Below are 18,809 nucleotides of genomic sequence, written 5' to 3'. Positions count from 1 at the left end.
AGAAAAATTAGAAGTATAAACAAGTTCTTTTGAGGAGTTTTGCTATAAAAGAAAAGAGAAAATGAGTGCCTTAACTAGAAGTAGGATTCAAAGAGTATTTTGTTCTTCATTTTGTTTTAAGAGGACTAATATCAAACACATTTGCTTGTATATGCATATATGCTTGTTTCCCTGTAGAGGGAAAAGAATTGGTATTACCAGAAAGGGCAAAGTTGCTAAAAACTTGTCCTTGAGAAGGCAGGAGAATCTGGAACCCAGTGCATAAATGGAAGGGTTGTTGGCTTTAGTTAGGAGCATGGACAACTCATTCATGGTAACAAAAGAGCCTTGTTTTTTTTTTCAGTTTTCATTCACTTTTCAGAAGGGCATTTGACAAATTAGATCACTCCCTTCTGACTCCTGTCCACATCAGTCGGGGATTCATGGTATTAGTACTCTTTCCCAAACCCAGTTCTCATATTTTACTGAAATAAGAATGTACAAGAGTTGGTAACTTCAGAATTGATGGCACAATTGAAATGAGAATGACAGTGAAAGAACAAGTTGCCTAATACATCTAAAATGATTAAAGTATTTGAAAAATAACACTGCCAAAATCAAACCGTATTTCTGATGGTACCTCTTTTCAAAGAACGTGGTTGGCATTGATTTCATAGCTTCTTTTACTTAACCTTTTTTTTTTTTTAATTTATTGTTGGGGATTCATTGAGGGTACAAGAAACCAGTTGCACTTCTTGCATTTCTTCGGTAAATTCCCTCTTACAATTGTGTCTTGCCCCCAAAATGTGTGGCACACGCCCCTCCCTTCTTCCGTCTCTCTGCTCTTCCTTTCCCCACTCCCAGCATGTCCTTAATTGTCCTCATATCAAAATTGAGTACATAGGAGTCATGCTTCTCCATTCTTGTGATGCTTTACTAAGAATAATGTGTTCCACTTCTATCCAGGTTAATACAAAGGATGTAAAGTCTTCATTTTTTTAATGGCTGAATAGTATTCCATGGTGTAAATATATCACAGCTTGTTAATCCATTCCTGGGTTGGTGGCCATTTAAGCTGTTTCCACATTTTGGGGATTGTAAATTGAGCTGCAATAAACAGTCTAGTGCAAGTGTCCTTATGATAAAAGGATTTTTTTTCCTTCTGGGTAGATGCCCAGTAATGGGATTGCAGGATCAAATGGGAGGTCTAGCTTGAGTGCTTTGAGGTTTCTTCATACTTCCTTCCAGAAAGGTTGTACTAGTTTGCAGTCCCACCAGCAGTGTAAAAGTGTTCCCTTCTCTCCACGTCCACGCCACCATCTGTAGTTTTGAGATTTTGTGATGTGGGCCATTCTCACTGGGGCTAGATGCTATCTCACGGTGGTTTTGATTTGCATTTCTCTAATATAAAGCGATGATGAACATTTTTTCATATGTTTGTTAACCATTCGTCTGTCTTCTTTAGAGAAGATTCTATTCGTGTCTCTTGCCCATTGATATATGGGATTGTTGACTTTTTTCATGTGGATTAATTTGAGTTCTCTATAGATCCTACTTATCAAGCTTTTGTCTGATTCAAGATATGCAAATATCCTTCCCCATAGTGTAGGTTCTCTGTTTGCTTTGGTTGTTGTCTCCTTAGCTGAACAGAAGCTTTTCAGTTTAATGAAGTCCCATTTGTTTATTTTTGTTGTTGTTGCAATTGCCATGGCAGTCTTCTTCATCAAGTCTTTCCCCAGGGCAATATCTTCTAGTGTTTTTCCTATACTTTCTTTGAGGATTTTTATTGTTTTATGCCTTAAATTTAAGTCCTTCATCCATCAGTTTTGAGATTTTGTGATGTGGGCCATTCTCGCTGGGGTTAGATGGAATCTCAGGGTGGTTTGGATTTGCATTTCTTTAAAAATTAGGGATGACGAGTACATCCTATAACTAGGATATCCAGTTCTCACTTTTTGTGGAGAAAGGTGTGGGTCCAGTTTCAGTCTTTTACATGTGGATATCCAGTTCTCCCAGCATTATTTATTGAATAGGGAGTCTTTCCCCCAAGGTATGTTCTTGTTTGGTTTATCGAAGATTAGGTGGTTATAAGATGTTAGTTTCATTTTCTGGTTTTCTATTCGATTCCAAATGTCTATGTCTCTATTTTTGTGCCAGTACCGTGCTGTCTTGACCACTAGTGTTGTACTATGGCTTTGTAGTACAGCTTAAAATCTGGTATGGTGATTCCCCCAGCTTTGTTTTTTTACTAAGAACTGCCTTAGCTATCCAGGGGGTTTTCTGGTTCCATACAAAATGCAAGATTTTTTCCAAATCTTGAAAGTATAATGTTGGTATTTTAATAGGGATGGCATTGAATAGGTAGATTACTTTGGGAAGTATAGACATTTTAACAATGTTGATTCTTCCCAGCCTTGAGCATGGTATATTCCATTTGTTAATATTCTCTGCTATTTCCTTTCTTAGGATTTTATAATTTTCTTTACAGAGGTCCTTCACCTCCTTTGTTAGGTATATTCCTAGATATTTCCTTTTCTTTGAAGCTATGGTGAAGGACGTTGTGTCCTTAATTAGCCTCTCATCTTGACTGTTATTAGCGTATACAAAGGCTACTGATTTGTGGACATTGATTTTATATCCTGAGACATAACTGTATTTTTTGATGACTTCCAGGAGTCTTGTGGTTGAATCTTTGGGATTCTCTAAGTATAAGATCATATCGTCAACAAAGAGGGAGAGTTTGACCTCCTCTGCTCCAATTTAGATGCCCTTTATTTCCTTGTCTTGCCTAATTGTATTCTCTACAACTTCAGCACTATGTTGAATAGTAATGGTGACAGACGACCACTTTGTTTCCAGTTCTAAGAGGAAAACTTTCGGTTTTACTCCATTCAGTACCATATTAGCTGTGAATTTGTCATAGATAGCTTCTATCAGTTTAAGAAATGTGCCACCTATGCCTATACTCTTCAGTGTTCTAATTAGAAAACAATGCTGGATTTTATCGAATGCTTTTTCTGCTTCAGTTGAAAGGATCACATGGTCTTTGTTTTTGCTTCTATTAATACAGTGGATAATGTTTATGGACCTGCGTATGTTAAACCAGGCTTGCATCCCGGAGATGATACCTACTTGATCATGATGTATGACTTTTTTGATGATAAGCTGTAATCTATTGGCTAGGATTTTGTTGAGAATTTTTGCATCCATATTCATTAGTGAAATTGGTTTGAAATTCTCCTTTTTAGTGGGGTCTTTTCCTGCTTTTTGGTATCAGGGTGATGTTTGGTTCATAGAATGTGTTGGGGAAGATTCCTTCCTCCTCAATTTTTTGGAATAATTTCTTTTTTTTTTTTTTTATTATTATTTTTGATTGTTGGGGATTCATTGAGGGTACAATAAGCCAGGTTACACTGATTGCAATTCTCAGGTAAAGTACCTCTTGCAATCATGTCTTACCCCCATAAAGTGTGACACACACCAAGGCCCCACCCCCCTCCCTCCTTCTGCTTCCCCCCCATAACCTTGTCATTAATTGTCCTCATATCAAAATTGAGTACATAGGATTCATGCTTCTCCATTCTTGTGATGCTTTACTAAGAATTATGTCTTCCACTTCCATCCAGGTTAATACCAAGGATGTAAAGTCTCCATTTTTTTTTAATGGCTGAATAGTATTCCATGGTATACATATACCACAGCTTGTTAATCCATTCCTGGATTGGTGGGCATTTAGGCTGTTTCCACATTTTGGCGATTGTAAATTGAGCTGCAATAAACAGTCTAGTACAAGTGTCCTTATGATAAAAGGATTTTTTTCCTTCAGGGTAGACGCCCAGTAATGGGATTGCAGGATCAAATGGGAGGTCTAGCTTGAGTGCTTTGAGGTTTCTCCATACTTCCTTCCAGAAAGGTTGTACTAGTTTGCAGTCCCACCAGCAGTGTAAAAGTGTTCCCTTCTCTCCACATCCACGCCAGCATCTGCAGTTTTGAGATTTGTGATGTAGGCCGTTCTCATTGGGGTTAGATAATATCTCAGGGTTGTTTTGATTTGCATTTCTCTAATATAAAGCGATGATGAACATTTTTTCATATGTTTGTTAGCCATTCGTCTGTCATCTTTAGAGAAAGTTCTATTCATGTCTCCTGCCCATTGATATATGGGATTGTTGGCTTTTTTCATGTGGATTAATTTGAGTTCTCTATAGATCCTAGTTATCAAGCTTTTGTCTGATTGAAAATATGCAAATATCCTTTCCCATTGTGTAGGTTGTCTCTTTGCTTTGGTTATTGTCTCCTTAGCTGTACAGAACCTTTTCAGTTTAATGAAGTCCCATTTGTTTATTTTTGTTGTTGTTGCAATTGCCATGGCAGTCTTCTTCATCAAGTCTTTCCCCAGGCCAATATCTTCCAGTGTTTTTCCTATGCTTTCTTTGAGGATTTTTATTGTTTCATGCCTTAACTTTAAGTCCTTTGTCCATGTTGAATCAATTTTTGTGAGTGGGGAAAGGTGTGGGTCCAGTTTCAGTCTTTTACATGTAGACATCCAGTTCTCCCAACACCATTTATGGAATAGGGAGTCTTTCCCCAAAGGTATGTTCTTGTTTGGTTTATCGAAGATTAGGTGGTTGTAAGATGTTAGTTTCATTTCTTGTTTTTCAGTTCGATTCCAAGTGTCTATGTCTCTGTTTTTGTGCCAGTACTATGCTGTCTTGAGCACTATGGCTTTGTAGTACAGACTAAAATCTGGTATGCTGATGCCCCCAGCTTTATTTTTATTACTAAGAACTGCCTTAGCTATACGGGGTTTTTTCCAGTTCCGTACAAAACGCAGAATCATTTTTTCCAAATCTTGAAAGTATGATGTTGGTATTTTGATAGGAATGGCATTGAATAGGTAGATTGCTTTGGGAAGTATAGACATTTTAACAATGTTGATTCTTCCCGTCCATCAGCATGGTATGTTCTTCCATTTGTTAATATCCTCTGCTATTTCCTTTCTGAGGATTTCATAGTTTTCTTTATAGAGGTCCATCACCTCATTCGTTAGGTATATTCCTAGGTATTTCATTTTCTTTGAAACTATGGTGAAGGGAGTTGTGTCCTTAATTAGCTTCTCATCTTGACTGTTATTGGTGTATACAAAGGCTACTGACTTGTGGACATTCATTTTATATCCTGAAACATTACTGTATTTTTTGATGACTTCTAGGAGTCTTGTGGTTGAGTCTTCGGGGTTCTCTAAGTATAAGATCAGGTCGTCAGCAAAGAGGGAGAGTTTGAGCTCCTCTGCTCCCATTTGGATTCCCTTTATTTCCTTGTCTCGCCTAATTGTATTGGCTAGAACTTCCAGCACTATGTTGAATAGTAAAGGTGACAGAGGATAACCTTGTCTGGTTCCAGTTCTAAGAGGAAAAGCTTTCAGTTCTACTCGATTCAGTAAAATATTGGCTGTGGGTTTGTCATAGATAGCTTCCATCAGTTTTAGAAATGTGCCACCTATGCCTATACTCTTCAGTGTTCTAATTAGAAAAGGATGCTGGATTTTATCAAATGCTTTTTCTGCATCTATTGAGAGGATCATGTGATCTTTATTTTTGCCACTGTTAATATGGTGGATAACGTTTATGGACTTGCATATGTTAAACCAGCCTTGCATCCCTGGGATGAAGCCTACTTGATCATGATGAATGACTTTTTTGATGATAAGCTGTAATCTATTGGCTAGGATTTTGTTGTGAATTTTTGCATCTATATTCATGTGTGAGATTGGTCTAAACTTCTCCTTTTTGTTTGGGTCTTTTCCTGGTTTTGGTATCCGGGTGATGTTTGCTACATAGAATGTGTTGGGGAAGATTCCTTCTTCCTCAATTTTTTGGAATAATTTCTGCAGTACAGGAATAAGCTCTTCCTTGAAAGTTTTATAGAATCCTGGAGTGAAGCCATCTGGACCAGGGCATTTTTTGGTTGGAAGATTTTTTATTGTTTCTTTGATCTCGGTGCTTAAAATTGGTCTGTTCAGGAGCTCTATTTCTTCCTGGCTGAGTCTAGGGAGATGGTGTGATTCCAAGTATTTATCCATTTCCTTCACATTGTCAAATTTCTGGGCATAGAGTTTCTGGTAGTATTCAGAGATGATCTCTTGTATCTCTGTGGGATCAGTTGTTATTTCCCCTTTATCATTTCTGATTGAGGTTACTAGAGATTTTACTTTTCTATTCCTCGTTAGTCTGGCCAATGGTTTATCTATTTTATTTATTTTTTCAAAAACCAACTCCTTGATTCATTAATTTTCTGAATGATTCTTTTGTTTTCAATTTCATTGATCTCTGATTTGATTTTGCATATTTCTTTTCTTCTACTGAGTTTAGGCTTAGATTGTTCTTCTTTTTCCAATTCCATAAGATCTCTTGTGAGATTGTTGATGTGCTCTCTTTCTGTTTTTCGAATGTAGGCATCTAAAGCGATGAATTTTCCTCTCAAAACTGCTTTTGCAGTATCCCACAGGTTTTGGTAGCTTGTGTCTTCATTGTTGTTATGCTCAAGGAAGTTAATGATTTCCTGTTTTATTTCTTCCTGCACCCATCTGTTATTCAACAGAAGATTGTTTAATTTCCATGCCTTTGGGTGGGGTCAAGCGTTTATTTGTTAGAGTTGAGTTCCACCTTTAGTGCCTTATGGTCTGAGAAGATACAAGGTAAAATTTCAATTCTATTGATTCTGTTGAAGTTTGTTTTGTGTCCCAGGATACGATCAGTTTTGGAGAATGTTCCATGGGGTGATGAGAAGAATGCATATTCTTTATCTTTGGGGTGGAGTGTTCTATATGCGTCTATCAAGCACAGTTGTTCTAGGGACTCATTTAAATCTCTTATATCTTTGTTCAATTTCTGTTTAGAGGATCTGTCCAGCTCTGTAAGAGGAGTGTTAAAGTCCCCTGTTATTATGGTATTATCAGATATCATATTACTCAGACTAAGTAAGGTCTGTTTCAAGAATCTGGGAGCATTTAAATTGGGTGCATAAATATTTAGAATTGAAATGTCTTCTTGTTGTATTTTTCCCTTGACCAATATAAAGTGACCATCTTTGTCTTTTTTGACACTAGTTGCTTTAAATCCACATGTATCTGAAAATAAGATTGCAACTCCTCTTTTCTTCTGAATTCCATTTGCCTGAAAAATTGTCTTTTGGTTTGACTTGGAGCTTTAATTTGTCTTTTGAAGCCAGGTGTATTTCTTGCACACAGGAAATGGATGGCTTGTGTTTTTTAATCCAGTCAGGCAATCTATGTCCCTTCAGTGGGGAATTCAAGCCATTAACATTTATTGAGATAATTGATAAGTGTGGTAGTATTCTATTCATCTTATTTTGTGAGAGTCCATTGCTTAGTTTTATCTTTGGCTCAGTGTGGAGGTTAGGTTCTGTCCTTTAATTTCTGAGTTCTTACTTTGCTGCTGATCCATTGTGGTGGTCAGTGTGCAGAACAGGTTGAAGTATTTCCTGTAGAGCTGGTCTTATTGTGGCGAATTTCCTCAATGTTTGTATATCCGTAAATGATTTGATTTCTCCGTCAATTTTGAAGCTTAGCTTAGCAGGGTTACTGAATTCTGTGGTGGAAATTGTTCTGTTTAAGTAGATTAAAGGTAGATGACCATTGTCTTCTTGCTTGGAAAGTTTCATTAGAGAAGTCTGCGGTCACTCTGATGGATTTGCCCCTGTAGGTCTACTGGCGCTTACTCCTGGCAGCTTGCAGAATCTTTTCTTTTGTCTTGACTTTGGACAGATTCATCACAATGTGTCTTGGAGAAGCTTGGTTAGAGTTGAGGCGACCTGGGGTCCGATATCCCTCTGAAAGTAGTGTGTCAGAATCTTTGGTGATATTTGGGAAATTTTTATTTATAATGTTCTCTAGTATGGCTTCCATTCCTCTGGGGCATTCTTCTTCCCCTTCTGGAATTCCTATAACTCGTATGTTGGAACGCTTCATAAAGTCCCATAATTCTGACAGTGAACGTTCTGCTTTCTCTCTCTTCTTTTCTGCCTCTTTTACTATCTGAGTTATCTCAAGAACTTTGTCTTCTACCTCTGAAATTCTTTCTTCTTCATGGTCTAACCTGTTGCTGATACTTTCCATTGCATCTTTAAGTTCCCTAATTGACTGTTTCAGTTCCTTCAACTCTGCTATATCCTTTTTATATTCTTCATATCATTCATCTCTTATTTGATTCTGTTTTTGGATTTCCTTTTGGTTATTTTCCACTTTATTAGCAGTTTCCTTCATTTTTTCCATCATTTCTTTCATTGTTTTCAACATGTGTATTCTAAATTCCCTTTCTGTCATTCCTAACATTTCTTTATAGGTGGAATCCTCTGCAGTAGCTACCTCATGGTCCCTTGGCGGGGTTGTTCTGGACTGGTTCTTCATGTTGCCTGGAGTTTTCTGCTGATTCTTCCTCATGAGTGATTTCTTTTATCTGTTTCCTTGCCCTAATTTTCCTTTCACTTCCTCTTGCTCTTTAAGTTCTCGTGCCTGTGGATTAAGGGTTACAGGACCAGAACGGTGAGAAGGTTGAAGAGCAAAAAAGGGATGAAAGAAAGGAGGACCAAGTGATAAGAAAAAAAAAGAAAAATAGAGAAAGGAGAGGGTGTGGGTAAAAGGAATATTGACAGAAGGAGGAGAGGCACAGGAAGAGGGAGACAGAGCAATATAGGTGTACAGTAGGGTACTTTGACACAACCTTAAAAAAACCCTACCTTCTGGGGGTGCCCAGTTGGGTGGTTCCCTTGAGGTCAGCAGCTCTTTGCTAACCTGATCAGACACAGTACCCCACCTCCACCAAGTAGAGAGGAAAGACAAAAATGCTATAAATCGAACCAAAACAAGCAAACAGAAAACTTTACGGGATAAAATTGGGTGAAAAACCAAATAATAGTGGTAGAAACACTAGCAAAAATCAAGTTCTAGTTATTGAAAAAGGCAGCAATGGGAAATTATAATTAAACTAGAAAAATTGAGAAAGAAAAAGGATCTGTATGGAAAAGGTTGAAATTAAAATACGAAACAACATCAAAATAAACCAAAAAAAAACAACCAAGCCCCCCCCAAAAAAACAAAAATAACACAACCAAAAACAATGCAGTATTATATATGTTATTGAATATTGTCTGGGCAACACGTGGTCTTCTGGGGTATGAGATGTTAATCACAGTTCTGATATGACTGGAGGCTGCTGATTTCTCAAACCCCAGCAGGTAGACACCCTAAATCTCTCTTCAGCCCACTTGAAAGGCACTTTGGACTTGTAAACTTGCTGAGCAGAAGCTTTCCCCGGAAAGTGCTTGTCGCTGGAATCACTGCTGAAGTGGCTATCCACTTACCCAGTGTGCCAAAACCGGTCTCACTCTGCCCCTGAGGGTTAGGGCTGCAAGGCGGCTCAGACCCCACCCTTAGGCTACTTGGTTGCTGGGTTACCAGCTCCCACCCGATTCTAGCTCTGCGACCCTGAGGGCGGAGCTTGCCGGGGCAGATCGCTCACAATGGCTCTCTGTGACCCGCAGCCAAACACTTAGCTCCGTCTGGCTCAGCGGCTCAGACTGGGGCCCTAGACAATGGCCAAAGTTCTCCGCACTCCCGCTCAGGCTCTCCCCAAGGTAGTTCAACTGAGTGCCAAGTCCAAAGACACCATAACAGTTTACAGGTAAGGCCTTTCTGGTTTGCAGTCTTGCTGCTACTGAACTTACAGTTGCGGGCGGGTTTAGACAGATTGAACACACTCGACCACTTCCATTTTTCCACTGTTTTAGTCCTCCTCTTGGGGTCCAGAAGTCTCTCGCTGACTCCCTGTATCCTCACAGGGGTGATGATAGGCAGATCCCACCAGTCAGAGATTCCTGGAGTCCTACCTCCTCGTGGAATAATTTCTGCAGTATGGGAATAAGCTCTTCCTTGAAGGTTTGATAGAATTCTGGTGTGAAGACTTCCGGACCAGGGCATTTTTTTGTTGGAAGCTTTTTTATTGTTTCTTTAATCTCAGTGCTTGAAATTGGTCTGTTCAGGAGCTCTATTTCTTCCGGCTAAGTCTAGGGAGAGGGTGTGATTCCAAATACTGATCCTTCACTTTGTCAAATTTCTGAGCATATGGTTTCTGGTAGTATTCAGAGATGATCTCTTGTATCTCTGTGGCATTAGTTGTTATTTCCCCTTTATCATTTCTGATTGAGGTTACTAGAGATTTTACTTTTTTATTTCTTCTTAGTCTGGCCAAAGGTTTATCTATTTTATTTATTTAAAAAAAAAAACCAACTCCTTGTTTCATTAATTTTCTGAATGATTTTTTTGTTTTCAATTTCATTGATCTCTTATTTAATTGTGGATACTTCTTTTCTTCTGCTGGGTTTAGGCTTAGATTGTTCTCCTTTTTCCAATTCCATAAGATGGCTTGTGAGTTTATTGATGCACTCTCTTTCTGTTTTTCGAATGTAGGCATCTAAAGCGATAAATTTTCCTCTTAAAACTGCTTTTGCATTATCTCAGTATTTAGTAGTTTATATCTTCATTGTTGCCATGCTCAAGGAAGTTAATGATTTCCCCTTTTATTTCTTCCTGCACCCAACTGTCATGCAGCAGAAGGTTGTTTAATTTCCATGCCTTTGTGTGGGGTTGTACATTTTTGTTGGAGTAGAGTTCTACCTTTAGTGCCTTTTGGTCTGAGAAGATACAAGGTAAAATTTCAATTCTTTTGATTCTGTTGAAGTTTGTTTTGTGGCCTAGGATATGATCAATTTTGGAGAATGTTCCATGGGACGATGAGAAGAATGTATACTCTTTATCTTTGGGATGGAGTGTACTATATGCGTCTATCAAGCACAGTTGTTCTAGGGTCTCATTTAAGTCCTTTATATCTTTTGTTTAATTTCTGTTTAGAGGATCTGTCCAGCTCTGTAAGAGGAGTGTTAAAGTCCCCTGTTATTATGCTATTATAGGATATCATATTGCTCAGACTGAATAAGGTCTGTTTCAAGAATCTGGGAGCATTTAAATTGGGTGCATAAATATTTAGAATTGAAATGTCTTCTTATTGTATTTTTCCCCTTGACTAATGTAAAGTGACCATCTTTGTCTGTTTTGACTTTAGTTGCCTAAATCCACATGTATTTGAAAATAAAATTGCAAGTCCTCTTTTCTTCTAAATTCCATTTGCCTGCAGAATTGTCTTCCAACCCTTAACTCAGAGTTTTAATTTGTCTTTTGAAGCTAGGTGTGTTTCCTGCAGATAGCAAATGGATGGCTTGTGTTTTTTAATCCAGTCAGCCAATCTATGCCTCTTCAGTGGGGAATTCAAGCCATTAACACTTATTGAGATAATTGATAAGCATGGTAGTGTTCTATTCATCTTATTTTGTGAGAGTCCATTGCTTAGTTTTATCTTTTTCATCAGTGTGGAAGTTAGGTTCTGTCCTTTAATTTCTGAGTTCTTATTTTGCTGTTGATCCATTGCGATGGTCAGTGTGTAGAACACGTTAACATATTTCCTGTAGAGCTGTTCTTGTTGTGGAGAATTTCCTCAATGTTTGTATATCTGTAAATGATTTGATTTCTCCATCAATTAGAAAGCTTAGCTTAGCAAGATATAGAATTCTGGGCTGGAAATTGTTCTGTTTAAGTGTATTAAAGGTATATGACCATTGTCTTCTTGCTTGGAAAGTTTCATTAGAGAAGTCTGCAGTCACCCTGATGGATTTGCCCTGTAGGTCAACTAGCGCTTACTCCTGGCAGCTTGCAGAATCTTTTCTTTTGTCTTGACTTTGGACAGGTTCATCACAGTGTGTCTTGGAGAAGCTTGGTTAGAGTTGAAGCAACCTGGGGTCCGATATCCCTCTGAAAGGAGTGTGTCAGAATCTTTGGTGATATTTGGGAAATTTTTATTTATAATATTCTCTAGTATGGCTTCTGTCCCCCTGGGGCATTCTTTTCCCTTCTGGGATACCTATGACTCATATGTTTGAACGCTTCATAAAGTCCCATAATTCTGTCAGTGAACGTTCGCTTTCTCTCTCTTCTTTTCTGCCTCTTTAACTATCTGAGTTATCTCAAGAGCTTTGTCCTCTGCCTCTGAGATTCTTTTTCTGCATGGTCTAATCTGTTGTTAATACTTTCTGTTGCATCTTTAATTTCCCTAATTGGCTGCTTCAGTTCCGTCAGCTCTGCTATATCCTTTCTATATTCTTCGTATCATTCATCTCTCATTTGATTCTGTTTCTGGTGTTCCTTTTGGTTATTTTCCACTTTATCAGCCATTTCCTTCATTGTTTTCATCATTTCTTTCATTGTTTTTATCATCTGTATTCTAAATTCCCTTTCTGTCATTTCTAACATTTCTTTATAGGTGTAATGCTCAGCAGTAGCTATCTCACGGTCTTTGGGGGGGCGGCGTGCTCCTCATGAGTGATTTCTTTTATCTGTTTCCTTCCCCTAATTTTCCTTTCACTTCCTCTTGCTCTTTAATTTACTGTGCCTCTGGACCAGAATTTGGATGATTCCTTTTGTTACAGAACCAGAAGGATGAGAAGATTGAAGAGTGAGAAGGGTGAAAAGAATGGCAAAAAAAGAGAGAGAGAGAGAGAAAGAAGAGGGGTTGGTTAAAAGGGAATATTGACAAAAAGAAGAGAGGCACAGAAAGAGGGAGACAGGAGCAATATAGATGTACAGTAGGATACTTTGACCCAACCTTAAAAACCCCCAACCTCTGGGGGTGCCTTGTTGGGTGGTTCCCTTGAGGTCAGCAGCTCTTTGGTAGCCTGTTTGGACACAGTACCCTACCCCACCTCACCAAGTAGAGAGGAAAGAGAGGAATGCTGTAAATCAAACCAAAACAAGCAAATAGAAAACTTTACAGGATAAAATTGAGCAAAAAAACAAATAATACGGGTAGAAACACTAGCAAAAATGAAGTTCTAATTGTTAAAAAGTGCAAAAATGGAAAATTATATCTCAACTAGAAAAATAAAGAAAGAAAAGTACAAAAAAAGGAAAATCTATAGGGAAAATGTTGAAATTAAAAAAAAAAAGCAGTATATATATCTTCCTGTCTTTCTATTGTCTGGGCAACAGGTGATCTTCTGGGGTATGAGATGTTAATCACAATGCTGATATGGCTTACAAGATGGAGACTGGACACCTCTGCTAATCTCTCAAACCTCACAGGGTGGAACCTAAATCTTTCCTCAGCCCGCTTAAAAGGCACTTTAAACTGCTAACCTTGGCTAAGCAGAAGCTTTCCTAGGAAAGCACATGTCCCTGGGATCACTACTGAAGTGGCTGTCCACTTAACCCAGTGTGCGATAACCGGTCTCACTCTATGCCCCTGAGGGCCAAGGCTGTAAGGTGTCTCCATCCCTGCCTTTAGTCTGTTCAGTCACTAGATTACTTGCTCCCTCCTGATCCTTGCTCTGCGATCCTGAGGGCGGAGCTTACCAGGGCAGTTCTCCCACAGTGGCTCCCCACAGCCCACAGCTGAACTCTATTAGCACCGTCTGGCTCAGCAGCTCAGTCTGGGGCACTAGACAACACTTAAAGTCCTCTGCTCTCTTGCTCAAATTCTCCCAAGGTAGTTCAACTGAGTGCCAAGTTCAACAAAAAACCCAAAACAGCTAAGGCCTTTCCAGTTAGCGATCTCACTGCTGCTGTACTTACAGCTGCCGGCAGGATTAGACCAAACGAACACACGCAAACACTTTCCAGTTCGCCACTGCTTTTGTCCTCCTCATAGGGTCCAGAAGCCCCTCACTGACTCCCTGTGTCCCCAAAGGGATGTTTCTGGGCAGATGCCACCAACCAGAGATGCCTGGAGTCTTCTCTTCCCACTCACCATGCCCAGTTTCAAGGAAGCTGTTACTCAGCTGCCATCTTGCTCCTCCTCCCAACTTACCATTTTTTAAAGGACTTCAAAAATGTAGGAATTTTCTGCTTAAAGTCATCTATTTCCTATGAAGGGTCAAATAAGTTTAATTTATTTAATTCCCAAGACGGTGTACATTTGTTTTCTGGAAAATACTTAGCACTGCCCATTATTTTCATGGACCAATGGCTCTCAAATCTATCCCATGCCTTTTCTTCACCTGTATTCTCTCAGTACATGTATTTAGTTGTCTCTAAGACATTTCCACGTACTGTGTTACAGGCATTTCAAACTTAACATTTGCTCATCTGTCATGTCACACATATATGCAGTTCTAACTGTGGTTAATATTAAGTTCATAATCACCAATTTAGAAGCTTTAGACTTACTGATGACTCTTTTTCTTTCACTATTTATATTCAATCATTCTACCTCTTAAGTATCTCTTAGATTTCCCTCCTCTACTCTCCATCCTGCCTGTCCTTGCCCATTGCAGGAGTTTCATGGTAGCTCTCCCTTTTTCCTTTATACCTAGTTCTTTCTGCTGGAATGATGCTTGCTACCCTGATGAATACATATTCATCTTTTAAAACCTCCTCTGTAAACTTTTTTTTTTTACACCACCTAGGGAGGTAGGGTGTGCTGAGGACAGACCTGAAATCTTTCTTACATCCTCTCTATACATACAAAATTCATTGTACCCTGTACTATGCCTCTTTGGCAATTTTTACAAACCTCTATTTTAGTACTTACATTTCATTGTAATTATTGCCTATAACCCTGTGGAGGATACACATTCTTTCAGAATAATGACTAAAGATTACTTTTATTATCCATCTTCCTGCTGCCTTACCTTCCCAACTCCTACACACACACACACACACACACACACACACACACACACATAAAACAATACAAACTTTCTAGTACATGATGTTGCCTTCTATTCTCATATCCACATGTGATAGGGAAGTCAATCTCAGATCCTACCATCATCTGTACCTTCTGTGTTCATTTTTCAGAGGATGAGATCTTGTTTGCTAACTCATTGGGAACAGAATAGTGGGAGCAAGGAAGAAGTCCATCTGAATTATTAACATTTACAGTAAACTCCCCATTATCCAGAACTCATGCAACCAGGCCAAAAAAAAAAAAGAAAAATCAGAGTTTAAAGTCAGTGCACTGCACTGTCAGTCAGCTGATGCTTCGTGCATCACTCCCCCGGTGCCCATGTGTTCTCTGTAGCAGTTTTAGTGTTAATATGAGTAACTTGAAGTTTAAAAAAGTACGGTAGTGAAGTTGAAAAGTGTATTAACTGCCATTTAACTAAAATTGTACACTGCATTTACAAAGCTGTTTTATAATACAGTGAAACTGTTAAAGTAAGTGAAGTTTGTCTTTATTTGTCTTAATTTGCTTTTTATCAGTGTATTTCAATAATAATACTAAATCAATACAAAGTTTATAGTATAGTATGGGAAAAAGAATTAATTAGGCCTATTTTTAATGGTAACACTCAAGAAACCAGAAACTACGTTTATCCAGAATCTACTAATCCCCATGGGTGCTGGATAACAGGGAGATTGCTATATACATAAACATACTCATCTTGATAATGTTGCTCTGAAATGATCTGATTGTCAAGAAATGCTATAATCCAAGAATAAATAGCCCATGGAATGTACCACAACAGATATATTCTTAGAATGCCTCCACAAGTCTCATTCCTATTTACCTTTTCCATTAATGCTGTTTTCCCTTTACATTGGACATACTTGAAAAGTAGCATATAAAAGTCAGACTCGCCAAGTGCAGTGGCTCACACCTGTAATCCCAGCACTCTGGGAGGCCAAGGTAGGTGGATTGCCTGAGCTCAGCAGTTTGACACCACCCTGAACAAATGTAAGACCTATCTCTAAAAATAGCCAGACATTGTGGCGGATGCCTGTAGTCCCAGCTACTCAGGAGGCTAGGGCAAGAGGATCACTTGAGTCCAAGAATTTGAGGTTCCTGTGAGCTATCATGCCATTGCACTCTACTGAAGGCCATACAGTAAAAGTTCATCTCAAAAAAAAAGTAAACAAATAAAAGTCAGACTCTAGTGCCTGCTCAGAGATAAAATATGAGGTCTGTGTTGAAGGGAGAGGTCATTTTTTTGGAAAAGATTATAGTTGTTCTTGGTAGGAGACTTCTTCATGGAACTGACCGGGTTCGAGCAAGCTCTGAAACCATTTTTTAAAAATACTCTGGGGCAGCACCTGTGGCTCAGTGAGTAGGGCGCCAGCCCCATATACCAAGGGTGGCAGGTTCAAACCCGGCCCCGGCCAAACTGCAACAAAAAAATAGCCGGGTGTTGTGGCGGGCACCTGTAGTCCCAGCTACTCGGGAGGCTGAGGCAAGAGAATCACCTAAGCCCAAGAGTTGGAGGTTGCTGTGAGCTGTGAGCTGTGATGCCACGGCACTCTACCAAGGGCAACAAAGTTCTCTCTGTCTCTAAAATATAAATGTAAATAAATAGGGCTGCGCCTGTGGCTCAAAGGAGTAGGGCGCCAGCCCCATATTCTGGAGGTGGCAGGTTCAAACCCAGCCCCGGCCAAAAAACTGCAAAAAAAAAAAAAAAAAAATATATATATATATATATATATAAATTTTTTTTTTAAAAAATTTTTTTTTAAATTACAGAGTATTTTTATTTTATATAAATATATGTTTAAGTAAGTGACATATATTTATATAAAATAAAAATACTCTGTAATTTCCCTGGAGACATTATTTATATTTTCACAGATTGTAGTTAGGGAATTAATTCAAGGAATAACATGTGCTTTTGCTGGCAGGGAAATTTGTCTTGAACCTTGGTAAACAGGAGTTTTTGATGCTGTTAATACTGAACTTCTGCACTTCTGCCTGTTGATCAGGTTAACCCACCCAGAGGTTCCATACAGTAGTGGCACTACATCATCCACCAACAATCCAGAGTTTGTGGAGGATCTGTCCCAAGGTCACTTGCTTCAGAATGAGTCTTCAAATACAGCAGAAAGCAGTGAACAGAGGCACGAAGATGAGGTAAGCTGAAGTATCTCTTGTTATTGTCCTCTGAAGCTTCTGAAATAGCAGTTAAGGAAGGTGTTGCCTGAGGTGTTCATCCTCTGGCCTTCTTACCTTCTTGGACTGATAACTGTAAGATTTTCTGTTTTATGTTTCTTGTTAGCCATATTAATGCTTTTAATAACAAAAACAGGTAGAATTCCCCCACACACACACCAAAGAAATCTACCTACCTCATATTAGATGCACAGCAAATGCTTGCTGGGTGAGTGCATGATTTAATCATTAATAAGTAAGTGACAAGAGCTGTATATGCCCTTGTTGGGGTCACACCCTGCTCACCAAGCCCTGTAGAATGGAGCCATATGTGCCCAAAGAATTCATACCACTTACCAGGTCCTTCTCCCACGGGGAGCACTTTCTTTAACAGAAGTTCCACATGAGACTAGAAAATCATGCCCTTGTACTTTTCAGTGTTTCTCACAAATGACTGATTACATTGTATACATTTTAAAGCACTCTTTTTTTAAGCAAGGAAAGAGTACCACCATTGATTTTTGGTTTTTTAGATGTGATTTAACCTTCTGATGTAACTGATAATTCAACATATAAAGACCCTTGACCATAAAATATACATTTTAAGGAACACATTATCAAGCCAAAAGAGCTAGTCTTCCTTGTGGTTATATTGTATTTACTGAAATTTTTCTGAGATTTAGATACTAACTTAAAAATATGCTGGACACAGTGGCTCATGTCTGAAATCTCAACACTTTAGGAAGCCAAGGTGGGAGGATCACTTGAGCCCAGGAGCTCAAGATCAGCCTGGGCAACATAGCAGGACCCTCTCTCTACAAAACATTAGCCAGGTATGGACCTATAGCCCTAGTTACTTAGGAGTCTGAACCTGTACGTTTTTAGGTTACAATGAGATATAATAGTACCCCAACCCAGGAAACACAGTAAGACGTTGTCTGAAATAAATACATAAATAAAAATCTATATGCTGTCTGTTACAGAAAATAAACTGGGCTTTGAATGTTATTCATATTAATGAGAAATACCCCCCATGAATTATTTTTAATCCTTATTCTACTTATCCCTTCTTTTACCCAGTGCATGTAACATCTTACTCTGCTCTTGTGACAGTGTCTGCTTCCCTGGCACAGTGCCATGTGTAATACTGCATTTCTTGTTTAAGGTATTTCCCTGTCAGGAATCAGGACCTATCAAGTACATATAAAGGTCAAAGCTTGAGTGATAAGGTACCCCTTATTCTTATGTTAAGATTACTATAAAAGTAGCCCTTTAGTGAAACCGTTTGTAGTGAGATAGTCCCTTCTTAAAAACTGCATTGCAATTATTTGTACCTATGACAGATTAGGAAACCTTTGAGTATCTAGAGTCTTATTCATAGGAAAATTCAACTCTTACCCTGTTTTGTTTGGTATTTATTCTTGTTTTTGAGTTATTGGAGGGGAATTGCAGTTGTTTGGTTTTAGGTTTTTTATTTTGTTTCATTTTGTAGCAAAGAAGTAAACGAGGAGGTTGGTCCAAAGGAAGAAAAAGAAAGAAACCTCTTCGAGACAGCAATGCACCCAAATCCCCCCTTACAGGATACGTTCGGTTTATGAATGAGCGTCGTGAACAGCTTCGTGCGAAGAGACCAGAAGTACCATTTCCAGAAATCACAAGGATGTTAGGCAATGAATGGAGTAAACTGCCTCCTGAGGAAAAACAAGTAATTATTCTTATTCCTGATCTTTTGTTCAGTTTTGATTATATCTCAATAACTTCTGTAAGAAAAGCAGAGAGGAGGGACAGTTGATTCTTCAATTTTGTCACAGTGCTTAGGAAACCAGAATAGCCCTGCCCTTCATG

General features: G+C 38.7%; 1 protein-coding gene across 2 annotated transcripts in view; it reads left to right on the top strand.

The window, feature by feature from the left end:
* The window catches only part of HMG20A (high mobility group 20A), an 83,534-nt gene that overhangs the window by 44,520 nt on the left and 20,205 nt on the right, over positions 1–18,809 (top strand). For both annotated transcript variants that reach the window (XM_053593369.1, XM_053593368.1), the window contains 2 exons: positions 16,799–16,946; positions 18,457–18,669. In XM_053593369.1, coding sequence (XP_053449344.1) covers positions 16,799–16,946; positions 18,457–18,669 — 361 coding nt within the window. The remainder of the gene's footprint in view (positions 1–16,798; positions 16,947–18,456; positions 18,670–18,809) is intronic.

The sequence above is a fragment of the Nycticebus coucang genome, chromosome 6, assembly GCF_027406575.1.
Source record: "Nycticebus coucang isolate mNycCou1 chromosome 6, mNycCou1.pri, whole genome shotgun sequence".
Classification (NCBI taxonomy): domain Eukaryota; kingdom Metazoa; phylum Chordata; class Mammalia; order Primates; family Lorisidae; genus Nycticebus; species Nycticebus coucang.
The sequence above is the reverse complement of the archived record's forward strand: the minus strand, read 5'-3'. Positions and strand labels throughout refer to the sequence as shown.